The 24,609-nt window shown below is 46.2% G+C and overlaps 3 protein-coding genes across 8 annotated transcripts; 2 read left to right on the forward strand and 1 right to left on the reverse strand.

Moving 5' to 3' along the window:
* Window positions 1-160: 160 nt before the first annotated feature.
* Window positions 161-12,082, reverse strand: ranbp10 (RAN binding protein 10). Of its 3 annotated transcripts, none has more exons than XM_084672671.1 (15): window positions 11,747-12,082; window positions 8,078-8,189; window positions 7,892-7,944; window positions 6,425-6,592; window positions 6,157-6,179; window positions 5,699-5,883; window positions 5,487-5,599; window positions 5,232-5,340; window positions 3,408-3,556; window positions 3,000-3,192; window positions 2,702-2,829; window positions 2,319-2,464; window positions 2,119-2,230; window positions 1,764-1,905; window positions 161-1,674 (listed from the first exon to the last, which is right to left on the reverse strand). In XM_084672671.1, the coding sequence occupies exons 1-14, from the start codon at window positions 11,943-11,945 to the stop codon at window positions 1,775-1,777; spliced, it is 1,821 nt and encodes a 606-aa protein (XP_084528797.1). In that variant the 5' UTR covers window positions 11,946-12,082; the 3' UTR covers window positions 161-1,674; window positions 1,764-1,774. The 3 variants fall into 3 exon arrangements, with proteins under 3 accessions (XP_084528797.1, XP_084528795.1, XP_084528796.1); XM_084672669.1 differs by having other exon boundaries at window positions 2,702-2,835; window positions 11,747-12,079; XM_084672670.1 differs by having other exon boundaries at window positions 161-1,905; window positions 2,702-2,835; window positions 11,747-12,081.
* Window positions 12,083-12,689: 607 nt separating this feature from the next.
* tsnaxip1 (translin-associated factor X interacting protein 1) lies at window positions 12,690-19,765 on the forward strand. Of its 3 annotated transcripts, none has more exons than XM_084672665.1 (16): window positions 12,690-12,871; window positions 12,996-13,098; window positions 13,255-13,361; window positions 13,757-13,883; window positions 13,972-14,065; window positions 14,253-14,449; window positions 14,542-14,680; window positions 14,903-15,072; window positions 15,516-15,675; window positions 15,803-15,930; window positions 16,251-16,379; window positions 16,507-16,665; window positions 17,771-17,880; window positions 18,067-18,193; window positions 19,124-19,230; window positions 19,343-19,765. In XM_084672665.1, exons 1-16 carry the CDS (start codon window positions 12,822-12,824, stop codon window positions 19,551-19,553), a joined length of 2,118 nt encoding a protein of 705 aa, XP_084528791.1. In that variant the 5' UTR covers window positions 12,690-12,821; the 3' UTR covers window positions 19,554-19,765. The 3 variants fall into 3 exon arrangements, with proteins under 3 accessions (XP_084528791.1, XP_084528792.1, XP_084528794.1); XM_084672668.1 differs by having other exon boundaries at window positions 12,811-12,871; window positions 12,996-13,066; XM_084672666.1 differs by lacking the exon at window positions 16,507-16,665.
* Window positions 19,766-19,920: 155 nt separating this feature from the next.
* nutf2 (nuclear transport factor 2) lies at window positions 19,921-24,140 on the forward strand. 2 transcript variants are annotated; one of them, XR_014729759.1, is made up of 6 exons: window positions 19,921-20,319; window positions 21,140-21,261; window positions 22,287-22,358; window positions 22,684-22,782; window positions 23,423-23,831; window positions 23,990-24,140. XR_014729759.1 is itself a non-coding variant. In XM_084672673.1 (5 exons), exons 2-5 carry the CDS (start codon window positions 21,163-21,165, stop codon window positions 23,534-23,536), a joined length of 384 nt encoding a protein of 127 aa, XP_084528799.1. In that variant the 5' UTR covers window positions 19,921-20,319; window positions 21,140-21,162; the 3' UTR covers window positions 23,537-24,140. The 2 variants fall into 2 exon arrangements, 1 of the variants encoding a protein (XP_084528799.1); XM_084672673.1 differs by having other exon boundaries at window positions 23,423-24,140.
* Window positions 24,141-24,609: the final 469 nt, after the last annotated feature.

Genomic DNA, 24,609 nt, shown 5'->3' on the forward strand with positions numbered 1-24,609 from the left:
AAAGGTGTGTTTCCGTGTCTCCCCACAATTGTGTGTAACAGAAGTTGCCTAAAGGAGCAGCTGCAAAGGTGTACGTGTTGCAGCAGATTCCCAGAAGAAGCTTTGCAGATCTCTACGGTCCGACACACACACACACACACACACACACAAACACTTAGAATAGAATTGTTAATAAAACTTTACTATAGCAGAAATTCTCTTAAAATGGAAATATACATTTCAGGGTGACTACACCAGGGTTTCTTCCGGTGGCCTTGACAACCAGAGGAGGAAATCTAAAACTTTCTGATCCTGTCTTGCTTTTAACACAGAGCTGTACAGGACAGCCAGAAAGCAGGGTGGACCCCCCAACCACCTCCACAACCCCCACAACCACAACCCCAATCTCCGCTCTTCAGCCTCAACAGGGCCCACGGTAGTCTTCAGGTGTCCTATTCTACCTGCATGGCTGTCAGGCTCAATCTCTAGGCAGTCAGCAGCAAGCCTGAAGCATCATCGTCACAACAAGGTCATCTAAACTAACATTCACCGCAGTGTAGCGCCCCCTACTGCTGGGAGGAATACTGGGGTCAGAAACACTCCCCCCGCATCTAGACGACACTGACCATAGAGCTCACGAGAGCGGTGGGGAGCTATGATACATACAGAATCAAATGTACGGAGTGCACGCGAGTGTGTGTGTGAGATGGAGGGTTAAAAATGTTAAAAACGCAGTAAAAAAACCATCTGACAGCAGTTATAACACCAGGAGGTATGACACTGAACACAAGTGAGGGGAGCAGAGGCAGCATGTGCTGATGATATGAGGTCTGGTTTGGTACTGCTTCAACGGCGGAGGTGACTGATCGACTGCAAAAAAACGAGGTTTACTGAACGGTTGTACAGAAGTTGTGTTTTTTTTTGTTTTTTTTTGGCAAAAGGAGTTCACTTCTTTATTCAGTAGACCGACACGGGATGAGAGGAGGTATTTTGCGATCAAACTGGCAACTCAGCCCCAGGAGGGTCTGACTTCTGTGTTTACTTGATACTTCCGCCCCAGCTCAGTGTGGGCTGCCACATGTTAGTATTCTAGGATAACATGATGTCACTGTTCTATCTACCTCGACCCCGAGCCACATTAGGCTGGACTTCTACCCCAGCTCTCTCTCCCTGTGTGTGTGTGTGTGTTCCTAAATTGATGCATGACCAGTGGTCACTGAGGTCAGCCTGCTGCTGGCTCCGCCCCCTCTGAGATGGCCTCTGACCTCGGTGGCTCCTGAGCTCTGAGAGGGCGGGACCAGAGTGCGTTGCTATGGTGATGCGTGTGATATGATGTCACGGTGCAGAACACTGAGTCGGGATTCTAGGTCCATAAAGAACTGGAAACGGAAACAGATCTTTCTTCGGTCCAAGATGAGCACAACAAACTACTTACTCGAGGAGAAAAAAGAATAAAAAAAAGACAAATAAAATAAAATCTAGAAAAAACGACTAGATAAACATAATAATAATTAATTATCTTTAAATAGTGTCACACATTGTTTTGATAATACTAAATTAAAAAGAAGCTTTCTTCTCCTGTTTTACACGCTGCTCTGCCCTCTCCGGGTCAGACGCACCAATCACGCGCATGCTCTCTTCCGTTGCCATGGTCACTACCAATAAGTCCTCTTCTCGGCAATCTGCAACATCAACCTGCATAGAGAGGGAAAAACCATGATATGCTAGAACTGGCAAAGTGTGTGTGTCCAAGTGTATATAGGTGTGTGTGTGTGTGTACCCACCTGGACCAGGGCTAGTGCAAAAAGTTGTCTACTCTGGCGAAGGAGCAGGATCCAGAGCGGACACGGGCCATGAGCTGGACACACTCTGTGGCCTGGCCCAGAGCCAGCATCAAGGGGGGCTGCCTGGGCAGGTTCTGGGACTCTGTCAGGACCGGATCAGACCCACCCACACACACACACACACACACACAGAGAAATTGGTTCGGAGCATCCCAAAAATGTGTGACATGAAGGGATGTTTAATCATCTGTCGGTGTTACTGTTCAAGTCAGTACTGGGTTTAATGCTTGTGTTTCAGTACCAGGCGGGTGTCGTGCTAAGGAGGTTTACAATGTGTGTGCTGGCGGGGCCATACCCAGGATGGCGCTGTTGAGCGCAGAGCAGATGGCTTCTCTCTGCATGGGGTCCAGCTGCTGGCCCACTGGACAGCTCCAGGGGTCTGAGTACGCCAGGAGACTGAACGCGTCCTGGGAGAGGGAAACGGCCGTGTTCAGTCTCCCTCACATGAGCCAAGTCGCAAATCAACTGGGAGTCAGAGAGACCCTCCCCTCCCACCTGTAACATCTTCTTGTGTGCGGCGTTCTTGCCGTACTCCCTGCAGAGCTGCTCGTTGAGACCCTGCAGCTCGCGGCCAAACTGGATCATCCTCTCAGTGGCAGCCTGGTTTCCCCCACACAGCTGTCTGCTGCCACAGCCCTCCTCTGGAGACGCGCGCGCACACACACACACGCGCGCGCGCGTTAGAGAAGGACACCTTTTCAAAACTAAATGCTTATATAGAATCCACACAACGTGAGACAGTGAGTGAGTAAGTGAGTGTGAGAGTGTGTGTGTGTGTGTGTGTGTGTGAAGAGTGTATGTGAGAGTGTGCGTGTATGTGCGAAGGGCCTGTGCGTGTGTGTGTGCATGTGTGTGAGTCTATATGCGTGTGTGTGTACCTGCCAGCCCGTTGCCCAGGCTGTCTTCAGGCTGCAGCAGCTCCTGGTGTTTGTAGGTTCCGTTCATCACCCTGGACGAGCTGTCAGTCACGCCGTTAGTGTAGGGCTCCGCCTCCATCTCCATCTCACTGTCACTTCACAGGACGCACACACACACACACACACACACACACACACACACAAGTCACAACACAGACACAGCTCATAAGTACACACATACTTTCATGTTTTAACACACAGTCACACAATCATATGGGCGGTCACACACACACACACACACACACACACACACACACACCTGGTCTCCTGGTTGCTGTTGGTGCTGTGAGGCTGAGACTTGGTCGAGTCAGAGGAGTTGGATTCAGAGTAGTTGACGGAGGAAGGGGAGGAGCTTGAGGAGGAAGAGGCGGAGCTTACTCCGGGGTACTTGCTGTGACTCTTGTTCTTGTTGGGCGGGGTCACTCCGTTACTGCAGGTGGGGCTGTCTGTTCCTGGGGGAGGCCAGTGTGTGTGTGTGTGTGTGTGTGTGGGGGGGGGTTAGAGAGGACTCACTCTGCATACATACCCTCCTGTAGCTGATGACTGAGTGTGTAGATGGCTGGTAAATGACATCCGAGTTCCTGTATGTATTAATGCACGTGCTTCCTTGTGTTTGCGTGTGTGTGTGTGTGTATAGGTGTGAGTGCGTGTGTGAGTGTGTGCGTACCTCCAGTGTGCAGGTGGGGGTTGGTGGCCCCGTGGCGGGGGCTGAGGCTGGGGGAGACGGGGTAGCTGTCCTGGGACTTGGGCGAGCGCAGGCTGAAACAGCGCACCTCGCTGTCCGTACCGTTCACCATCTCCACAAACTGACGACACCTGGGAGGAACAGGAAGTGGTCAGGGCAAACTAACGACACCTGGGAGGAACAGGAAGTGGTCAGGGCAAACTAACGACACCTAGGAGGAACAGGAAGTGGTGAGCACAGACACGGGAGAGTTGTGGATGGTCAGAGAAACAGGCCTGTCAACAGAGAAACAGGCTGTCAACAGACACTGGCCCTGTGACAGAGAAACAGGCTGTTAACAGAGAAACAGGCTGTCAACAGACACTGGGCCCATAACAGAGAAACAGGCTGTTAACAGAGAAACAGGCTGTCAACAGACACTGGGCCCATAACAGAGAAACAGGCCGTCAAAGTCCTGACATACTTGAAACACAACAGCTGAGTCAGTCAATCAGTAGCTACAGGCACGTCATCAGCAGTCACCACTGGAATAACAGGACTACAACTCGATCTTCCAGGGCAGGAAACAAAGGCCAGTGGTTGTTTTTAAGTGTAACAAAACTTGTGTCAGAACATCGAAACTTAAAAAGGCCCAGACCTCAGGGACTGATCAGACAGGTTCTGGAGAGTGTGAGATTGTGTGTTTTGAAGGACTGTCAGACATGAACAGCAGCTCACTAATCTGCTCTCTTAACAGCTGCACACAGCCCAAGGCAGGACGAGCTGCACACAGCCCCAGGCAGAACTAATCCATCCCAGAGCTCCACCTCAGCAGCTAGGGGGAGTGACCCTGTGAGTGTCAGATCTGTCAGGGTCTGCTTCATTCTGCAACCGACTCCTCCATCACCTCCTCTATAGTCCTCTCAGCAGAACACAGTCACTACTGAAGACTAGGAGGAGGGCAAAACAAAAACAGCAAAACAAACCAGGTTTCTCCAGTGATTTTTTATGTGTATTTAAAGGCTGGTTAAGCACTGTATGGAGGAGAAGTTGGCAGAGCTGCCAACTCTCATGGTTTCGCCGTGTGACACGCATTTCAACCATTTCTCACACTCTCACGCCACACCTTGTATATCTCACGCTGAAAAGGCAACGGCAAACAAGTAGCCAATCTAACGTTAACAGTAACGGACGACGCGCAGGTTAACGGAGTGAAGCAACATTGACGCGCAAACAGCCGTGTAAACTCGCCTTGTCTCTCCCCCCACTCCATGACCAGAGTTACATTGAGGGGGGGGGGGGGTACTCGTCCTTAGTGCAGCTAGCCATCTCTGACTCACGGCGCCGCCAATCAGAGCTTCAGAGCTAAAGTGGGGCAACAGATTAGGTGTCCCTAAAGAACACAAGTATCTAACAGTAGTTCCGCATTACATTAATTATTTTGCACACAAGTTTTATACATTTTTGTACTGTGTATTCTCCGTGTCATTTCATGCACCGGACCGTGACGCCCGTACCGTTTCAATACGAATACAAGTACCGTTCCACCCCTAGTGCTCACACACAATCAGGTGTTAAACCTGCTCTGCACTTAGCTGTTTCAGCTTAGCTGTTAGCTTAGCTGTTTCTCGACAACACACCCGAGTGCCTGCGCCACTCTCCACGCCCCGAACTCTCTGCGAGCGAGCGAGGGGTGGGTTTCTTATCATCCGAGGGCAGCCTCTAATCTCCTGGTGTGTACAGCCAGCGGCAGGCAGGCAGAGGGGCCGAGCGGGGTGAGCGTGGCGTTGGGGGGATGTGTTTGCGTCAGGCTGGCGTCAGACTTACTTCAACATGAAGAGTAGGTTTGGGTTGTGTTCGAGCAGGCCAGGGTACAGCTGCTGGGTGGCCTCTATGGCCTCTCCTACTCTTCCAGCCAACACCAGCTTCTGTATTCCTGTTGGACACACGCACCGAACACTTAGACACACTCAAACAGGAGCTGAGGCGGCTAACTGTTTCTTCAGATTTCCCCTGACAGTGTGGCAGTGTGTAGTGTATAGTCTGCAGCATGTAGTGTGCACATCCGTAGTGGTTTCTTACTCTGCCTGTTCTTTATGGAGGTTTGATCCTCTTGAATCAACGTCTCTGTTGCCCTGGCGAAGGCTGTTGCCGTGGCACAGTACCCATGATGCACCAGGTAACTGGACACCATGCTGGGGAAGAGTTACAGGGTACAGGTTGGTATGCCAGCAACACGTGTGTGTGTGTGTGTGTGTGTGCGTGCGTGTATCAGAGTGTTTGTGTGTCTCTACTTCTGCAGCACGGCCTGCCACTCCCCCAGCCTCTCTCCGATGGGGAAGCGGGCGATCATGCCGTGGATCTTGGCCCGCCACTCAGACATGTAGTCCTCGATGTCAAAGACAAACGGCTGCTGGCCGAAGTTGGCGTCCACAATCTCCCCCGGGGTCTGCAGGCCCACAGTCGGGTACAGGTTGGGCTAGGGGCGGGGGAGGGTTACACAGGTCATGAGGTTACTAGGTCGCTACAAGTATATTATTAAATATGGGTTACTAAATATATAATCCTCTGTGTATATATTATTCTTAAAATGACTTTCTAATGGCCTTCATCTCTGCACGTTCCAACAAAAGGCCCCGCGTTCTTTTGAACGTTTGATCCTCAAACCAGGGGTGGACATTCACATCAATGCACGTGTTCAAATTCAATGTATTCCCAGGGCTTGAAACAACACACCATACACAATACTCACTGGGAGGTCTGTGAAGGCAACACCTGCAGGACACACACACACACACACACACACACACACACACACACACACACACACACACACACACAGACAGATGAGATCCAGATTCCAGAGGAGTGAAACAGCCATCAGAATGTTATTGATACTATTCTGGATCGTTGATGCTACTCTAGATCGTTGATGCTATTCTAGATCATTGATGCTATTCTAGATTGTGTGTCTGTTCCCACTGCGGTGCTACCGGCCTATGTGTGGCAGCGGAACTGACCCAGGCTGATGCCGTTCTTGGTGTAGAAGCAGGTGTTGTTGATCAGGTTCACGCAGCAGCCAATCACGTCGCCCGTGGTGAAGGTGGGCCCGTACGGTTGGCCCGTCCCTGAGGAGCAGAAGGAGTGCCCGTCGTCGCCGTGGTAACCGTACGAGTGTTTGTCCCAACCTTGGAAGCGCACACGCACACACACAGAAAAGATTGTTATTTAGGGGAGAGAGAACACATAGATACATTCTGTGGGCTAAAGTTGAATAATCTACTGTCTCTGCTATCCCCCTGCTGTTATTTCCACTGTGTAGTACTCTAGGTGACCAGCAGGGGGAGCTGAACTTGACTAGATGACCCTGGTGAGTCATAGTCAACCAGTGCAGCATAAATACTCATGGGTTATTGCGTGTTTGTGTGCGTGTGTGGTTAAGATAGACTGATGGTAGGGACAGGAGGTACAACCCTCACAGCCAGTGCTGGAGAAGACGGTGTTATAAACAGAACAGGTCTTGTAGGGCCAGCGCTTGAACGATTCTGCATATCAGCCACCCAGACAGGCCCGAGTGAGGAGGCTGACAACAAGAGGGAGAGCGAGGGGAAATGGGTTGTGTGTGAACTGGCAGTATTAGATTAATCTGCTGACAGGGATATCGCCTCTAAAGCCCCGCTCACTGCTCCTACAGGCAGATGAAATGGCAGGCCTCCACCATGGGATCAGACACACTGAGGTCAGCCTGCACTCTCACACACACACAATCATATACACAAAAACGCACACAGGCATACACAACACCGCAATGCAATCAAGTGTAATCTCTTCACCGTGTACTAGAATGTTGCAAAATAATATATTTTGTGACAACGTGCGCGAGTCAATACCCACATACATGCACACACGTTTCCACTTCATTCTCAAACTTTTGTGTCACAGACGTACTGACAAAGAGATATGCAGAGAGAGAGTGAGTGTGTGTAGAATTGGCTGGATGAGTCCACAGTCTCCTAGCTCAGGTAGGCCACAAGGCCACAATGGGAGGGTTGCCACGACAACCCCAGCCCACGTTTCTATTCATGAATCTGAAAAAGACTATCTAAAACGGTGGTTCTCAACCCTGGTCCTCAAGTACCCCCTGTCCTGCACATTTTAGATGTTTCCCTGCTCCAACACACCTGATTCAAAAAATGGGTCGTTATGCAGAAGCCTGTTAATGACCATTCATTTAAATCAGGTGTGTTGGAGCAGGGAAACATCCAAAACGTGCAGGACAGGGGGTACTTGAGGACCAGGGTTGAGAACCACTGATCCAGAGTGTCACTGAGGAGTCGTAGCATGTTCTATGAAACTTCACGGAATCCATCTCCTCTCCCCTCACTACAAATGGATCAGTAACAAGTCTGGGCATGTCCTGATCTCAGTCGCAGCAGCACACTGACAGCCAGGCCACCAGGCCAGCCTCCTCGTCCTCTGCTACTCACCAGGCAGTCTGTTCATGTTGACCCCCTGGGCAGACAGACCGATCCCCATGTACCTGCACAACGACAGCAGCATGATTATCATCATCACAACGCATCACACCAGCTCAACAACTGGGTTACTATTCCAGCCTACAGGGGCTAACTGGTGGGTTACTGGGAGTGTGCGGGGGGCCAACGTCAACTCACCCATCGCGTCCCTTGCTGACAATTTTCACCTCGAAGTAGTAGATGCCACAGGCGGCCGGGATGGGGTGGGTGGCTCTGACGGACGCCGCATCTTTGTGGTTCTTCCCGTGGCCTGCGAGAGGAGCACATGGCAGCCATGAGGGAGGGCTGTGACGTGCCGATAAGAGACAGAATGCTCAGTACCTGAGGTACACGCACCGCATTCACTGCCTTCGTCCCACATGTTCCAGAACACACAAGCAACTTTGTACGACGCATGCTGCTACCCCAGAGTTCTGGTATAGAACATGTTGTTTCCAATATGTTTATTGGGAGGCACGTCATACAGCAGTGAAATTTGGCAATGTTTCCTGTTCTAGAACATGGTACCCATTCAAAGTTTGGTTCTAGAACATTACCACCCCACAGTTTTGTTCTAGAACATTACCACCCCACAGTTATGTTATAGAACATGCTCCCAGTCAAGAGTTCCGTTATACAATATTCAACACTATCCTAGAGTTCTGTCCTAGAACGCACTTCTACATCAGACTTCTGACCTGGAACACAAAGTATCACCCCAGAGTTCTGTCCTAGAACACAATACAACTCCCTATATCTGCTGTAGAACACGCCGACACTCCCAGTTCTGTTCCGAGATCTTCTCCACCACTCCAGTGGAGATCAGTCACCCAGTGTCGGTGAGTAAACAAGGTTGTAGAGGTCAACTTGCCTAAACCAACATCACGGTCAATGTAGTGAGGTCATGACTGTCCTCTCACTCCTGCTGCCACATGCACCGCTCAGCCAACCCCACGTGTGTGTGTGTGTGTGCGTGTGTGTGTGCGTGTGTAACCCTAACCCTTCTAGTTGGTTGCTAACAGGACACCTCGGGGCTAGGGCAGAGTGTGACAGGGCAAGTTTATGTGACATACACTACCACACACTGAACACTGTCCCAAAGCATGGGCACGCACACACACAGTACCTCTGTGGAAGTTAGCAATACAGTCATGTTCATGATCACGATAGCTAAATCCAGAGAGCAGCCAGTGCAGGGCTGGTGCCCTCATTAGGACCAGCAGTGTGTAGTATCACCAGCTCTGATTAGGCCTGGGATGCCTCTACTGCTGCACTCCGCTGCTATTTATAGAGCCCCTCTGTCTGTCTGTAACCAAAACCTCAACGGGCACTCCATGACCAGACACACAACCATCAGGACTACCCCACCTTGCACATTGACACGCACGCACACACACACACACACACACACACACAGCTGACAGGAATACAGCACACAGACAAATAGCCATGTGAAATGGAGTATAGACACTTACAGCTATTAATACTCACCCTCACAACACAGGCTTCACAACAGCTCCCAAGAGAGACATAAGATCTGGCTCACTCAATCCCGTTCTCACTCACAGGAGCAGAATTCATAAAACGGTTCATTTGAATTGTTCTACCTACCGCTTCCCTACCCTTTTTATTTTTTTTACCAAACCCTAGTCGAACCCTAATCCTTTGATTTGAATTTGATCAATCATACAATCCATTGATCAATCCCTCACTGCTACACCTACCCAATAGCAACCCTAACCCAACTCTTAAGTCAAGACATTGCTCCCTGATGCCTCCTTAATCCCCTCCCCCTCCCAACACACACACACACACACACACACACCTGTAGAACGACCCTGCTCCCTGTAGCTACAGCCTGTGAGATTAGAGGAATTGATTAAGAGAGCACAACATTGACCCACTGAGGCAAGGTTCATTCCAGCAAGCCTCCCTATGACAGGGTCACAGGTCATCTGTCTGAGAGACAACAGCTACGGGCTGAACAGAACAGCATACAAAGCAGTTACACCTTCTCTCTTACAACAACGCTACAGACTCTGTGGCCCACTGACAGAAACAGGCTTTTTTCACCTACATATGCACTGTTAGGCTACACAATTATTTAAAGAATACTCTCTCACATACATACATATATACATACATACATATATATTGTACAGCACATTCCTACAGTCTGGTAGAGACATTGGCATATATGCCACTGAATTATAGACACACAGGGCCTGAACATGGAAAATGTGTCCACACCCCACAGATACAATCACAGCTAAACTGCAAACCACACAAACACAATATACCATCCACTTATTCAGAAGCCTTTGAAACCTGGGGTTAATGGTTTTGTATCAAGATATGAGCCTAATCCTGACTACCTCGAACTTAAGATGCAGCACAGCCATTGTTTTCCCTGATGTCAACCAGATTGCTTCAAAAACGAAATAGCCTACAAATCGACAGTCTATAAGTATATAGGAATACTCCGTAACAATAATACTGTTCAAAGAAGAAGGATCATGCCAGACACTGCTTTCTAAGGCAATGCTCGTTCACACAGGGCTGCAGGACATGGTCCGCTGGTGGAAGACACACAGCCACTGCATACACTGACAGCAGGCTTTCTGATAACTGACAACACGCCTATCAAATAGGGGATATCGTATGTGACAGTTAATTATCATACACATTGCGCCCTTTCAGTAGTATTGCATTTCTATAATCCGTTATTATACAGCCCTGTCAATCTCAGTGTAAACGAGACACCATCTCATTTGTATGTAATTTTGCTAAACTGCCTGCGGGCCGCGGCCTCCTCCCTCGCAGTAGTTGTAGCTGGGGAGGTTAGCTAGACATGGCAGACAGGGAGCTGTGCTATTGAGTCCATAAAGATGTCAGTGGAACCCATCTAATGGTCGAGAGCATAGCCGTCAGTCCGCGTGAAAAATGATTCACCCATTCTAGAACCGACATACAGAATGTGTTCACCACTGAACCCTCGTACACAATGTGCCATGGTTTTAATTCAATTTCACATCACGTAAACAAACATCAATTAAGAGGTCCAGTGATGTTTCGCAAATTAAAATGTCATGTTTTGTGTCAGCCTCAACATATAAAAAAACTAGGATGTGTTTGTTTGTAGAGGTAGCTATATTGATTTAAGACAGTTATAACTGCATCCATCTAGCTGGCTAAACCATTGACCTGTTTTCAAAACATAAGCTTGATATCAGTGACAATCTAGTTTTGCAGAGCTAGCGTAACTTACTAGCTTGGCTAGGTGGCTAATGTTAGCCTAATGAAGGTTTGCAGTTCTTCACCGGATAGTTGCTTGTCACTTAGCTATAAACATTTCTAGCTAGCTAACTGGCAACAATAACCAATGCTGTCCAGTGGAAATGCGTCGTGTTATTGAAGCTGCGGTAGCCACCAATAAAGTATGGCAAACGTTGCACATAAATCGTAACATGTCGATTACAAATACGTCTTATGTAAGAGGCAGAATATGGTAGTTAAATATATCTGCAAACAACAAAGCCGTGATGTTGAAGGTTAGCTTGAGAAACGAATGTGCTTCAATACTGTCATGATTAACGTTAGCTCTCGAGTTCAACCATTTGGGCATTCCTCTTTCCTCTTGTGAAACAAAGCAAGAGGGACGTAGAGGCAGCTCAAACTAGATCTGGCAGATTGCACACACATAGCTAATCGCATACAGTCAGATATCTACGACGCTTGTGACCCTCAAAGTACATGACATATTTGAGCAAGACCCCGTGCCAACGTTCCTAATGATGTACTTGTTGCCATTTGTGTAAAGTTAGCTACCTTTGTAATGGACCCGCAGATTGTTCTGTGAAAGCCCGATGTAACTGTATTTATCCTTGGGGCTCCAAGATCGGGGTAGCGGGGTCTCTTCCTCGTTCACGGCCGGATAGAGTCGTTTTAATCGTTCGTTCAGTTCGTGCTCCTGGTAGTTAAACGCAGGATCCCCTAACAGCAGGCTCCCCGCACCAAGCTCTGCCATTGTCGGTGTGAGATGTCTTCTTTTGGTTTGTTTTCTATGCCTTGTCAGTCCGTTGACACTGGGTGAGAGTGAGATGGACTGAGAGAAACAGCAGTGGTGTGATATCCCCGGATAACCAACGTTCTGTCGCTACTGTAGTCAACATGAAGTGTGGGTAGTGTAGTTTAATACCAAGACCGTCCACAAGCGAGCTTTCACGAATCAACTACAGGGCCCTCAACCACCTATCGCTTGTGTGTTATTCTCTATAAAGAGGAAGCTAGGACATATCGTTTTAGAGTTTTTTTTAATTTACTGTACATTTTGGTGGACATGACAGGGTTTCTCAAAAGACGTTGTCAGTTTAGAGATAACTTGACAACCTTAATGACATGCAGCATATTTAATATTTGTGTTTGTTATTTAGTTGCATTAGGCTGTGTTTCAAGCACTACAACCCTGAAACAATCAATTTGTAAATATTGTAATAATTAAAAAAAACAAAAAAAAAACATGGGTGACATGACATGAGAAATGTGTAGATGTAAACAAATTACAAACACCGCGGGTATGTCTAGGTCCTATTAAATTTACAAAACCGTAAGTCATTTTGCAAAAAATATCAGATTGCATTGCAGTCCAGGTGAAACAATAAAATATTTCCACATCTAAAATGTTTTGTTTGCCTTTAAAGGTTTAACCATTGATCCGGAGTACCATGGGCTACTATGTAGGTCCTTTCTGGGGTCCTTCGTGTCCATGACAACGTTGTATAAACAAAACACAGTTGACGCACAGTCAAGCCACTGATACAAGCGACCTGCTAGCCAATAAATACGAAAAGATATGAGCTAGAATTACGATTAATTAATTTAGTATTCAAACCAACATTTTCAGATGTCGACACAGAAAGAAACGAGATTACCACCTATATCAGTGCCAGGAAGGCAAGTGAAATACACTTTATTAATGCACCAGCCACCAATGCTTGAAGCATTGCAAGCATTAGACTAACAACTAGCCAAAGAGTAAGAGGGGGGGGTTAAGATTACGTTTTCATCTCTTTTTCAGACAATCGTGTAAGTATCAGCGGGACAACGGCTCTAGCCAGGGTAAAACACGTCTGACAGCGGAGGAAAGAGGTGCAGCCAAACGCACAGCATCTATTACCAGAGTAATACTACTGCTAGCTGAAAAGCTACCTTGTTTATTTGGCTCAACAAATATACTTATGATATGTCAGCTATCCAGCTCGCCAAGCTTTTTGTACAGTATGTGCTTTGAAACAGAATCAATATGTGTGTGTGTTTGTGTGTACTGTACCTGAAAGGTGAACTGGACATCCAGTTACTTATCCACCTGGCCCGCCCACATCTCCTCCCAGTTAGTGCGGAGTGGGCGGACCCATGGGGCAGGGGGCAAGATCATGAACCACGGGTAAACAACTAGTTTGTCTACCCCTTACAGAACCTTCAACAGACTCCACCAACCTGACCTGAATGAATGCATCATAACACTAGTCTGTCTGCACCATCTAACTACAGTCTGTCTGGTTCAGTCACTTGTGCTTGGACTGGACCTGTATAAGCCATGCACTTTTTAATCTTGCATGTAATCAATAGTCATACATATATCCTCGAGGGTTTAGGTTGGTTTGGGTGCAGTTCTAATGGGCATACGGAAGCCCTCTGTGATATGGCTTCTAAAAAGGGCTATACAAATACAATTTACATTTACCTCAATGTAGATTATGAATAGGGAAGTATCTGTAAATATGCCTATAATATGCTCATAATAAATATAATAACTTGAGTCCTGTTCTGCACCTGTAGATGTGGTGATGAGTTTGGTGGACAGGTGGCAAAGCCAAAGTTTCTCCAGCAGCTAGAGGGATACTTGAGGAGGGAGCTGCAGGCCATTGACCCTCAGGCACCCCAAGTACAGGAGCGAAAACTACAGGTCCCATGTGCACCACACACCAACCCTCATACAAACCTGTACACCTATCATCTTGCAACCTAAACGCCTCTGTGACTATTTCAAATAGGCCTACCGAGAGGTCTTTGACTGCTTCATTGAGGACTTCAAAACATACAAGCCTCTTCTCTCTGCCATTAAGAATGAATACGAGGTTACATTAGGTGGGTCACATTGCTGTGCTGTATACAGTATTTGTACTTGGAGACACACTTCAGGCATATAGCTAACATACGGCAGATATAGCGAGTTAACTTCCTATAAATGAATCACTTGTAATGACATGCTGTGTTTACTTGCATGGTACCAGTATAACAGACTGTGTGCATGACTAGAATGGTTTATCTGCAGCGTACCTGCGGGACCAGGTGCGTGAGCTGCAGCCGCTGCGAGCCAGGCTGGTGATGGTGTCCGAGGAGTGTGAGAGGAGGATTATGGGTCTGAGAGAGGAGGAGAGGTCGGAGATCAGAGCTCTGAAACAGGAACGCCTCCGTCTGCAGAAGGTCATGGAGAACATGAAGGAGAAGCATTGTGCCATGCGGGCAGAGGTATGAACACGACCAGATCTTCTGTTACACTCCATACTCTCAGAATGCCACTAGTTTTGGATAATGCTCTGGCGTGTGCTCTCCTGCTCCAGGTGAGCAGTCTTCAGGATGAACTGGCAGCCCAGTACCTGATGTACCGCGAGGAGAGAGATGCCCGGAAGCTGCTCATCACCAACCTCAGCAGCACGAGCTGTGGAGGGGAGGAGGAGGCAGACGAGGAGCAGCAAAGTGGTACCAAAATCATCTTTTGAACTCCTCCAAAACATTCAATGAATATCGACATGAATTCATGCCAATCTACAGTGTTTTAAAGATAGCATGGTTCAACTGTGGTCTGGTTTGTCAAAATAGGCCTGATGACATGCTTTATGTGTACTTAAATGTGAGAAATGCATTTGAACAAGAGTCATGTGTGCCTACATCAGCGGTGACCCTTGTCTTTCCCTGTGCCAGAGTTAGAGAGTAAGGACCCTGTGCAGGTGGAGCTGTCTCTAAGGGTGTGTAGAGAGGACCTGACCAGAGCACAGGTGGAGCTCAACCGTCTGCATGCAGAGTACGGAGACGTGGTCCCTCGGAGAGACTGGGAGTCGCTGGAACACACACACCATGAGAGCCTGATAAAAGTACTCATATACAAACACTCATACACAATGTGGTAAACACGGTACATGTTTGTAACCCGGTGTGAATATTATGAACAAATCAAAATGAAATAGTTCTCTAGTAAATCTGCTACTAAAAGCCATTTCATATGGATGAACACGGATACACAGAGATGTAGTTCATGTTACCAAGACAATGGTATGCATGTTGATAAGGACGTTTAAAAAGGTTCATGTTTGGTTAAAATACATGTTGATGAAGTGTTTGTGGAAGGTTAAGTAATTGACGCTGGGTTTCAGGGTTGATATTTTAAGCAATTTATTCTACAAACTCAGGGCTCGACCAACACTTATTGTATTGACACACACGCCCACGGCAGTCCTACTTTAAGTACTGACCAGCACTGTTCTGTATCCTGCTAGACCGTGTAAAGTGCTGATGGTGGGTTTGTTTTGCTGTCCAGATAGAGACTTTGCAAGCAGACTTCGAGCAGATGCGTCATGAGTACGACACCCTGCTGGAGCTACACAGGCAGATGACCTCGGATAGAGATGGCTTGCAGAACGAGCTGGACCGTTTCAGAAAGAGCTCAACTCCCAGGCCGCACTGGAACAAGTGTTCAGGTGACACGCACGCACACACAACACCTCGCCACCACTGCCCATGATTTGGTGTTTGCTGAGGGATTGTTACTGCATCTACTTGTGAAATGCAACAGCCTGAAGTTCATCTTGTGCTTATTGTGTGTAGAGGCGGTTGGAGGGGCTGAGCGCTGGGCAGAGCTGAGTCACAACCAATCAAGTCAGAGGAGGCTAGAGATCCTTCTAGAGCAACTAGTGGGAAACACATCAGAGCCAAAAGAATTCTTCACTGGACTGGTAAAACTTGCTCCATCCTCAGTCCCTTCATACAGTTAGACAGACTTTTTGGATACATTTTTCTAGTGTTGGTACATACAGTTCTTCTTATGGATAGGAATCCTACCTAATATAAAAGCCAAGCAGCTGACAATGTGTTTCTTTGTTCAAACTGCAAGAGACAGCTTGGTTGTGAGAAGGAGACAGATCCTTTGTGTCAGAGATTGTTTTCAAACGTCTGTTTTGAATCCCTATGGATGGTGAATATTAGTGAATTCAAATCAAGTGCCAAAATGGGTCTTCTGGATTCACTGTGTGTGTGTGTGTGTGATTTTGTTCAGGGTGGGGGTGCTGAAGTGCCGGTGTACCTACGCTACGAAGGCAATCTGAAGAACCTGCACCTGCAGAAGGCTGACGTTCACAGAGTCATCAGGGAGGCATGGAAGGAGAAGGTGACTGAGGATGAGAAGGTGAATTATCACATCCCCTTAAAACTTGTTACCCTAGTCGGCCTCGCTACCACTGTCATGCATGTTTCCAGCTGAGCTACAATTTCCTATTTTGTGTGTGTGGGTGTGTGTGTGTGTGCGCGCGCAGAGTGACAAGAGCAGTGACCTGGGTGAGTTTCTGCACAGGCACCTTGAGAGACAGCATAGGGAGCAAGCAGGAGATTGGGCTTACAGTCTGATGGAATCCTTCCACCAGCACTCCAACGATGATGTCATCAACTTGTTCCACCTGATTCTCACGGGGAAGGTGAGAGCAGTGTTGGGGGTAACGCGTTACAAAGTAACTACTCTCTATGACTGCCGTGTAACTACCGAGAGGTCTGCGTTACAGGTCTGCGTTACAGTCTGCGTTACAGACAAATGTAACTACCAAGACACGCAGACATTTGTCTGTAACGCAGTAATGTAACGTGTTACTGTTGATAACTTCAGTAATCGCATTACAGTTACTTATTTAAAAAAAAATTGCGTTACTTGCGTTACTTGCATTACTGCAATCTGCATGTCGGGAGGAAAAATAAATAAATCAAACTCCCCTTTACAGCGCGTGTGTTTGCGTAACACTCGTCACTTTGACCTTATCCCCAAAACTCAAGAAGCGAAAACATAATGGCAGAGCCGCTCAGGACATCGTTTGAGGGATGGAAGTATGCACATTACTTTGTTTTAGTTGCGCAAAAGGGCAAAAACTTGCCCAAAAACTGTACAATATACATTGTTCCCAGGCCAAAAATACCTCTCCACCGCCGCGAACACAACTTCTAATATTTTAAAACATCTTCAACGGCAACATGCCTTTCTAGATTAGTAGCTAAAGATCAATCTAGTGACACTGATGCCGATAAAAGTTTGCCGTTGCGACAACAGCCAATCAGCCACGACTGGACTTTCAACAGCAGGTTACCAAATCAGAGTTAAACAGGCTTGTAGGTGCATATATAGTTGATTTATGTTGCCTGTTTCGACAGTGGAATCGTCGTCTTTCGGTAACATCTTGTGTATGTCCTCATTATAATAAGAATTTGAGTTGATTTGGGCATATATATAGGCCTATGGTACATATATTGTTATTTGGCAAGTAAGTTATAGTGCATCTCAGGTGATGTTACGGAATAATCCAAAAGTAATGTAACTAGTAGTGTAACTAGTTACTTTCACCAGTGAGTAATATAGTAAAGCATGACTTTAAAAAAAGTAACTAGTAATGTGTAATATATTACTTTTTTTGAGTAACTACCCCAACTCTGGGTGAGAGAAACTTTGAGTCATGCCAGCATTATCTCCATGTCATGTTGCATGTTATTTGATAGGTTTTTGGTTTAATGTGCCATGGGTGATTTCTGTGTTCCCAGGTGGATGAGAGTGTATATCATGGGCAGACACATCTGCTGTCTAACTTGTTGAAGGTGCTGATTAAGACTGACACGTCCGGGAGCGGGTCACTAACCCTCCAGGAGTTCAGGTAAACATTATCTATGAAAGACAACACAACGCCTGCAAAATACTCTTCACCAATCACGGTAACAGTTCACTCACCGCAGCGTTATGCGATTGATGCGTAACAACAATGTAGCGTAGCTGTAGCGTATTGTGTGCTCTGCTATAGTAGGCAGCTACTCTGTGCTGAGAGGTCTGTGCTGTGTTCCAGGGAGGCCCTGAGGATGGCCTTTCCCCTGAAGACAGACCAGGATGTAGAGGAGATGTTGTCTGTCGCCCAGCAGGAACAGGACAGCAGCAGCAATGGCATCATCAACTACCAGAGGCTCTTAATGGAGGTCTATACACCATCCAGAGTAACAGCGATGCATTATCATGTACACAGTATCCAACACAAGGTCATTCTGTAAAGTGAAATTCTTGCGACATGGCAAGGGACAGCTAGCCTTGTCCTAACCAGACCCTTGTACATTTCACTTGTACAAAGGGTCTGGGATCTCTCCATTGACAAACGTTAACTTCCTTGAAGGCGGGTCCTCTGTTGAAGTTTAAAACTATTGGATCCGCCCAGATTTGCCATAACCAATCACAAGCGTTCGCCTTAGCCAACTCCTTCACCACTACTGTAACGGAGCTAGCTGCCGCAGCTGGAAAATCAAAATGTTCTCGAACCCAGTGGGGAGGAGGGCCACAACATCGTGGCCACCAACAAAACTCAGCAAGGAATGTTCTTGCTCCGGCTTTAACCTATGGATATTCGGCAGCGTTGCCACAACCGCAGAATAGTTTCGCTTGCATCTTTCTCCGCCGCCATTACTGCACTACTCAGAACTACTGCACAACATTAACGTCATCGTTCTCTGCCCCTCCCTCTGTTCGCTGATTGGACCTACAAAAAAATTGTTTCTGGAATTTGACTTCAGAGCTTAACTCCCAGGCCTACTACTGAAGTGAAATCCAAATTGAGCGGAAGTATGTAGGAGGGCAGAGCCAGGCTAAAGGACAGCTACGAAACATACCCAATCAAACCCAAATACCCGTCCCTCCAACACAAACAATCTGAAATACTAGTATGTACGTGAGATTCCCCACTGCCCCAAACCTGTGTTCTCTGAATCTCCTACCAAACACACTTGTATTTAACCTGGCTTTTCTACATACCTAACCTCTGACTTCTGCATCTCAAGAACCTCACAGCTCCATGTTGGGTTACATAGATGACCTCTGGTGTCCACACTGTGAAAGCTGCTGTGTTGTTTCTCCTCCAGGACTCTGATGGGAAGCACAGAGACTTCCTGACTCTGGTGAGGAGGCAGTCAGAAAGAGAGAAACAGCAGTACATCAGCCAGCTGAAATCACAGTTAGGGGGCAGAGAGTATGTATATTTTACACACACGACAATCACTTGTTGTCACACAGCGAGCCTTCAATGTTAATTTCTAAATGCTAATGAATGCAGTGATGTCATTCGTGTTTGTTATTGCCAGGGAGCTGACTGTGGCAGACCTCAGGTCAGCCTTCAGAAGCATTGACCCCTCTCTGGACTCAACTACTCTGGACTGGAACCTGACCCTCGCTTTCCAGTGTACCCCTGAGCAGCTAGAGAAGCAGACAGCGCCAGTCGAAACAGAGCAGCTTCTTCAGCGCCTCTTGGTGGCTAACGTCACCAGGGCGGGTGTTCAGACACCACAGGACTGATATTTCCACATTGGGCTTTACACACACAAACACACACACAAACGTGCACGAGACCTCACTGATCAAAACACGGCAGTCTTAGAGAGTAGTTGTCGACAAGCTGGCCTAGTGCATCTTCTTTCTAGTCTTCGGACAGCATGTGTAGCAATCTGGGATCCAGTTGTATGTTTTTGCTGTAATTTGCTGTCCGTATAAAGCCTTACTTTATCTTGCATCGCCTGTATCTTTCAAGTTGAGTTTTGTTTTGAGAATGATGCTCAGGCTTCCTCTGCAGGGGCGCAGGTCTTGTTATGCATGAGTGAGACATGTCCCACTAGCTTTTAGAAAACTTTGTCCCTATTGCTTTTTATTGAGAAAATTCGCTGCAATCCACTGATATACATAGGCTTTTTTTCTTCTTTTTTTACGCTGTCTCATCTACATTCAAAAACAAACCAACGCCCCTGGTCTCATGGGTAGACTACTAAACTTGGACCAAGTTGTCTATAGAAGTTTGGTGACATCAATGCCACTGGTCAAAATATTGGTTGTTGTAAAAATATCGGTTGTGGGCAAATACCCCTAAAGTAAAATCAGTTTTCTGATGAGGTTTTATTAATCAAGAAAAAAAGACAGCGAGTGTCTCTGGGCAAAACTGGACGTGAAGACTACAATTCCAACAAACCAACGGGGCAGATTAACGTTTTAGACATGCGCACTTTAACACAGACGCTGGTGAACTGGAGTAATCGCCATAACTGGCACCAGGGAAAGGTTTAGATCCGCGGTAAGTTTCTTTAAAGCATTTAATGGTTTGTTGAATGAGGGTAGTTTAGTCGTCAAGTAACTGTATCTACGTGTTACATTTAAACAGACTTGTGCGTTAAACATTTTTCAAATGTGGTGGCCCGGCTAAAAGTGCTAGGACACGCCTATGCTGTCTGGAAGCGGGCCCCGTCTAAAGGAACAGGCAGGCAATAATATTTGAGTAGAGTATTTTTAGTACTCAGTTAAAAAAGCACGTGCCAACGAATTATTTTGGTTGTCACGAGAAATGTTCTAACCCCGATATCAACTAGCATTTTATTTCGTAACTGCTTGATATTTAGACATTTAATAGCGTTGCTGCCGCCTATTAACATTAGGTTAGCACTTGGCTAGCTGACGATGGCAAATCAGCTGCTAAAATAACATGTAAACCCTAAACATTATATTAGCCGATCCCTGGCTGGCTGGCTTTGAATAGACTTTGAATAGACCAATGGTAGTCAGCATGGTAGTCAGACAGGTGGGGTTTCTGTTCGGCTAGGGTCGGGCTAGTTGTATCTGCCAACATTTGAATGTGCTTGCCTTGCCGAAAGTTGGAGCCACATGACTCACTCTGTCACTGTCCGTTTGCCACTCAAAAGAGGCGTTGCTACATGATAGCAACTGAAGTTTAATAGCAAACTGTGAATGACCAGTATCCTCGAGGCATCTCTGGTTTCCATTGACCTGTCTTATCTGTGTTTCAACTTTTGCCTGTGTCTATCTATGTGTGACTGTCCATCTCCTTCTGTCCTGCCGGCTTGTATATGTATCTTGTCTGTACGTCTGCCTATCCATAGTGAGAGTCGCTGGGAGATTCAGGATGGGGGACAAGCCAATCTGGGAGCAGATAGGGTCTAGCTTTGTGCAGCACTACTACCAGCTGTTCGACACCGACAGGACTCAGCTTGGAGCAATATATGTAAGTATAGAGCGTGTTATGTTCCTATCATTGTATCAACAGCATCTGTCGTTGTCAGATGTATGCTCTTGTGTGTCTCAATTACTGTCGGTGTAGAACTTCTATCCAACAGTAGCTACAGTAGCACTACTTTGCTGCTTCCTTTTCCTGTCTTCAGCTCTCTATCAAGAACACCTTCCTTCTGTCCTCTTCCTACCTACACCCCAGTCATCCTTCACTATGTGTTCTGAATTAATTTGCTGGATATGTTTAATGTTTTTTAGATTTATTTAATTCAAATTAGATTGTTCAAGCCTACTAAGTGCAATACATGTATTCAAAGTTCTGTAATAATGCCAGCTGTCATCCAGACTCCAAACATTCCCGACTGAGCTTGTGGCATGACATGCATTGTTTGGTTCTTGGCAGCTCAGTTCATTCTTTAAAATTTAACAACCAGATATGACTCACAGCTCACATACACACGTAACTGAGCACTGAACAAGAAGAACCACCTGTACTGTCACTGGTCTTGTCTAGGATTTCTTTGCATATCCACCCTTTGTTGTCTACCGATGCTCTTTTTCTGCGAGGGCCAGATAATTTGTCCTTTCGTTCATGTAGGACCGGGTTGGTCTGTACAGAAAATTACATGGGCCGGATTTTCTTGCTGGCTCGCGTGCACCTGCTCGATCACAATGGAACGTTATGTTGAATGTACTATTCTGTTGGTGTGTGAATCTAACAAATAATTTGTTTATGTTAATAATTATAGTTAATAACTAAGAAAAATGTTAATAGGTAATAACTAGGGAGCATTTTAGTTTGAAAGCCAACCTTCATTATCAAATACAGATATGATATGTTTAAAATATAAAGGCCCGTTTTAAAATTACATTTTAAAAACATGTCTCTGGCATTGTTCAGAGGGCCGGTCCAACTGTGTGGGTGGGCCATATTCGGCCCACGGGCCTGTAGTTTGAGGACCCCTGCTCTACACTAACCTCCCTCCTCAGTGTCTCCTAACACCCTCTCTCTCCCGCCAGATTGATGCGTCATGCCTTACATGGGAGGGACAGCAATTCCAGGGAAAAGCAGCGATTGTCGAGAAGCTCTCAGTGAGTCCCGTTCTAATTTGATCTGATGTATTAGATTGTTTACACACCGTGGCAACCACATGCATATAAGCAAGGACAACAGCACTGAGCTGAAGATGTGTCTCAAACCGGGACCGTTTGTTTTAGCCCACTGTGGTCAGTTATTACACTGTAAACTCAAACAGGAACAAAGAACCCAACTCATGGTGTTCCTTGATCAAGGGGAGGGTTTACTCCAGGTCTTCAATCGATGACCAAAAGTCTAAAAGACTCAGAGGTGGTCTGGTTGTGAGTACTTGATCTAAGTATTGTCTTTATGATTTTTATGTTTATTTTTCATCCCCAGACTCTCCCCTTTACAAAAATTGCCCATAGTATAACAGCCCAGGACCACCAGCCCACCCCAGACAGCTGTATCCTGAGTATGGTTGTAGGACAGCTAAAGGTATGTAAACTACTCTTATTTTATACAAGCACCTTGACTATAAAATTATTTTCTTAAGGGGGTTACATTAATTTGACCCTGTAATAAAATAGCCTAGCTGTGTACAGCTAATGTTTGATAGCCAATCGGCTAGCTAATTTGCTCAGTGTGGTATTTCATGCTGAAAACCACAACATTACAGTGGCCTACCCTCAAGTTTCTTGTTACACATACCTAAATAACAATAACAAATTGCTATTAGCTGGAATTGTTATACTTGCCAGTGATGATGTTAAAAGCCTCAAGTTCAGTGCTACCCCAAGGTCAAACATGTATGGATGGTGTGTGTGGAATGGAATAAACGGTGTACTTCAACCAATGACACAAATACTCCTTAATATAAGGGTGGGGATGATCCCAGACAGACCCTGGAGTTTCATGTATTTAAATTGTAATTTTTTAGCTTTCACTCAATGGTCTGGATTCAACTTTTAGGGAAACATGCCCTAGAAAGCTCATTAAAAGAACCCAAACAGTCCCGCTACACTATACCAGCCATTGACACAGATGTACCGACCTTCAAACTACTTTTTCTACTACTGTGGAATAAATATTAAATACAAATGTCTGTATTTGTGTATGTTGTATGTATGATATCCAGGCAGACGATGACCCTGTCATAGGATTCCACCAGTGTTTTATCCTGAAGAACATTAACGATGCGTGGGTATGCACCAATGATATGTTCAGGCTGGCTCTGCACAACTTTGGATAAGCCCCGTTCCCTCCCAGGTGGGCAGGAGGACCTGGGAAGGCGGGGCAGGGGTGGAGCAGACCTCCAGCCCCCCCTCTACCTCGTCTGCACCCGTCTTGACAGAACAACACCGGATACTAGACTCCAATCCCAGAATCCCACGCGGGCTGGAACCGGCCTGACCAACAGAAACAATATGTGCTCCTTTGCTGAGAGCTGGCTGACCAGTCTTTCTGCCTCTCTGCTGACCTGCATGATGCTGGGAGCTTCTCTGTGCACACCGGACCAGGACGACACCGACAACAGCAGCTTACCGGTGCCTACCAGTCTATTGGACTCTGCTGTTAACTTAATAACTTGACTGTTTTTAGTTCACTTTCAGACTATTCTATAGTTGTGTTCTATTATTAACCCCTTGTGTGTTTTTATCAGTTTGCCTTAGTGTATTTTACTGCATCTCTGCTCTCATTGAAGGTTGGGTTTCTGTTCATGGTCAAGTCTGGGTGCTCCCTGGAGAACCGTATGAGGATGATGAAACTGTTACCCTGTCTGCTCACAGTTATCTATCGTTACAACGGCCGCCATACACAATAAAACCTTCACATTTTCTTAATGAAGATGTCAACTCCTGTTTCCTCTGTCTCCCTGTATCTGCCTGTCTCTTTTCCTTTCCTTTCTACACAAAACTACCACCTGTTCTCTTCATCAAAGTAATATGTAAAGCAAGACTGATTGTAGAGATCAGCCTCTTAACATCAAGTAATTCATGAGCACCTCGGCCTCCTGTCATTTGTTTACATGCTCTGGAAGAATGGGAGTGTTGATTTTAAAATATTTTTAACATTTATATTTTATTAAACTGTTCATTTCATGATTAAGATGTCTGCTCGAGGATCTGGTCAGTCTAGTAAAATGAATGCATGACAACGTGTGTTTCCTTACTATTCTTGAAAAGTAGGAATGTTGTAAACTTTGTTTCCGTTCCTTTTTTAGATAATTTGTTATATAGTATAAACAAATCATTCAATGTTCAATGTAAGGCTTGTTAAGGATATTTTATGCATGTTTTAATGAGTATATGTTTCTTTTTATAT

The sequence above is a fragment of the Hypomesus nipponensis genome, chromosome 14, assembly GCF_054491055.1.
Source record: "Hypomesus nipponensis isolate SF chromosome 14, ASM5449105v1, whole genome shotgun sequence".
In the NCBI taxonomy this organism is placed as follows: domain Eukaryota; kingdom Metazoa; phylum Chordata; class Actinopteri; order Osmeriformes; family Osmeridae; genus Hypomesus; species Hypomesus nipponensis.

Bases quoted from the DNA above. Each gene is read 5' to 3' on its own strand.
- ranbp10 (XM_084672670.1), bottom strand. From the start codon at position 11,945: ATGGCAGAGCTTGGTGCGGGGAGCCTGCTGTTAGGGGATCCTGCGTTT. The intron at 5,884-6,156 runs GTGAGTATTGTG...CCCCGCCCCTAG, and splicing joins TTGCCTTCACAGACCTCCCA to CCCAACCTGTACCCGACTGT. The intron at 5,600-5,698 runs GTAGAGACACAC...ACTCTTCCCCAG, and splicing joins TGGCAGGCCGTGCTGCAGAA to CATGGTGTCCAGTTACCTGG.
- tsnaxip1 (XM_084672665.1), top strand. From the start codon at position 12,822: ATGTCGACACAGAAAGAAACGAGATTACCACCTATATCAGTGCCAGGA. The intron at 15,073-15,515 runs GTACTCATATAC...TTTGCTGTCCAG, and splicing joins ACCATGAGAGCCTGATAAAA to ATAGAGACTTTGCAAGCAGA. The intron at 17,881-18,066 runs GTAAACATTATC...GCTGTGTTCCAG, and splicing joins CTAACCCTCCAGGAGTTCAG to GGAGGCCCTGAGGATGGCCT.
- nutf2 (XM_084672673.1), top strand. From the start codon at position 21,163: ATGGGGGACAAGCCAATCTGGGAGCAGATAGGGTCTAGCTTTGTGCAG. The intron at 22,359-22,683 runs GTGAGTCCCGTT...TTTCATCCCCAG, and splicing joins CGATTGTCGAGAAGCTCTCA to ACTCTCCCCTTTACAAAAAT. The intron at 22,783-23,422 runs GTATGTAAACTA...TATGATATCCAG, and splicing joins TGGTTGTAGGACAGCTAAAG to GCAGACGATGACCCTGTCAT.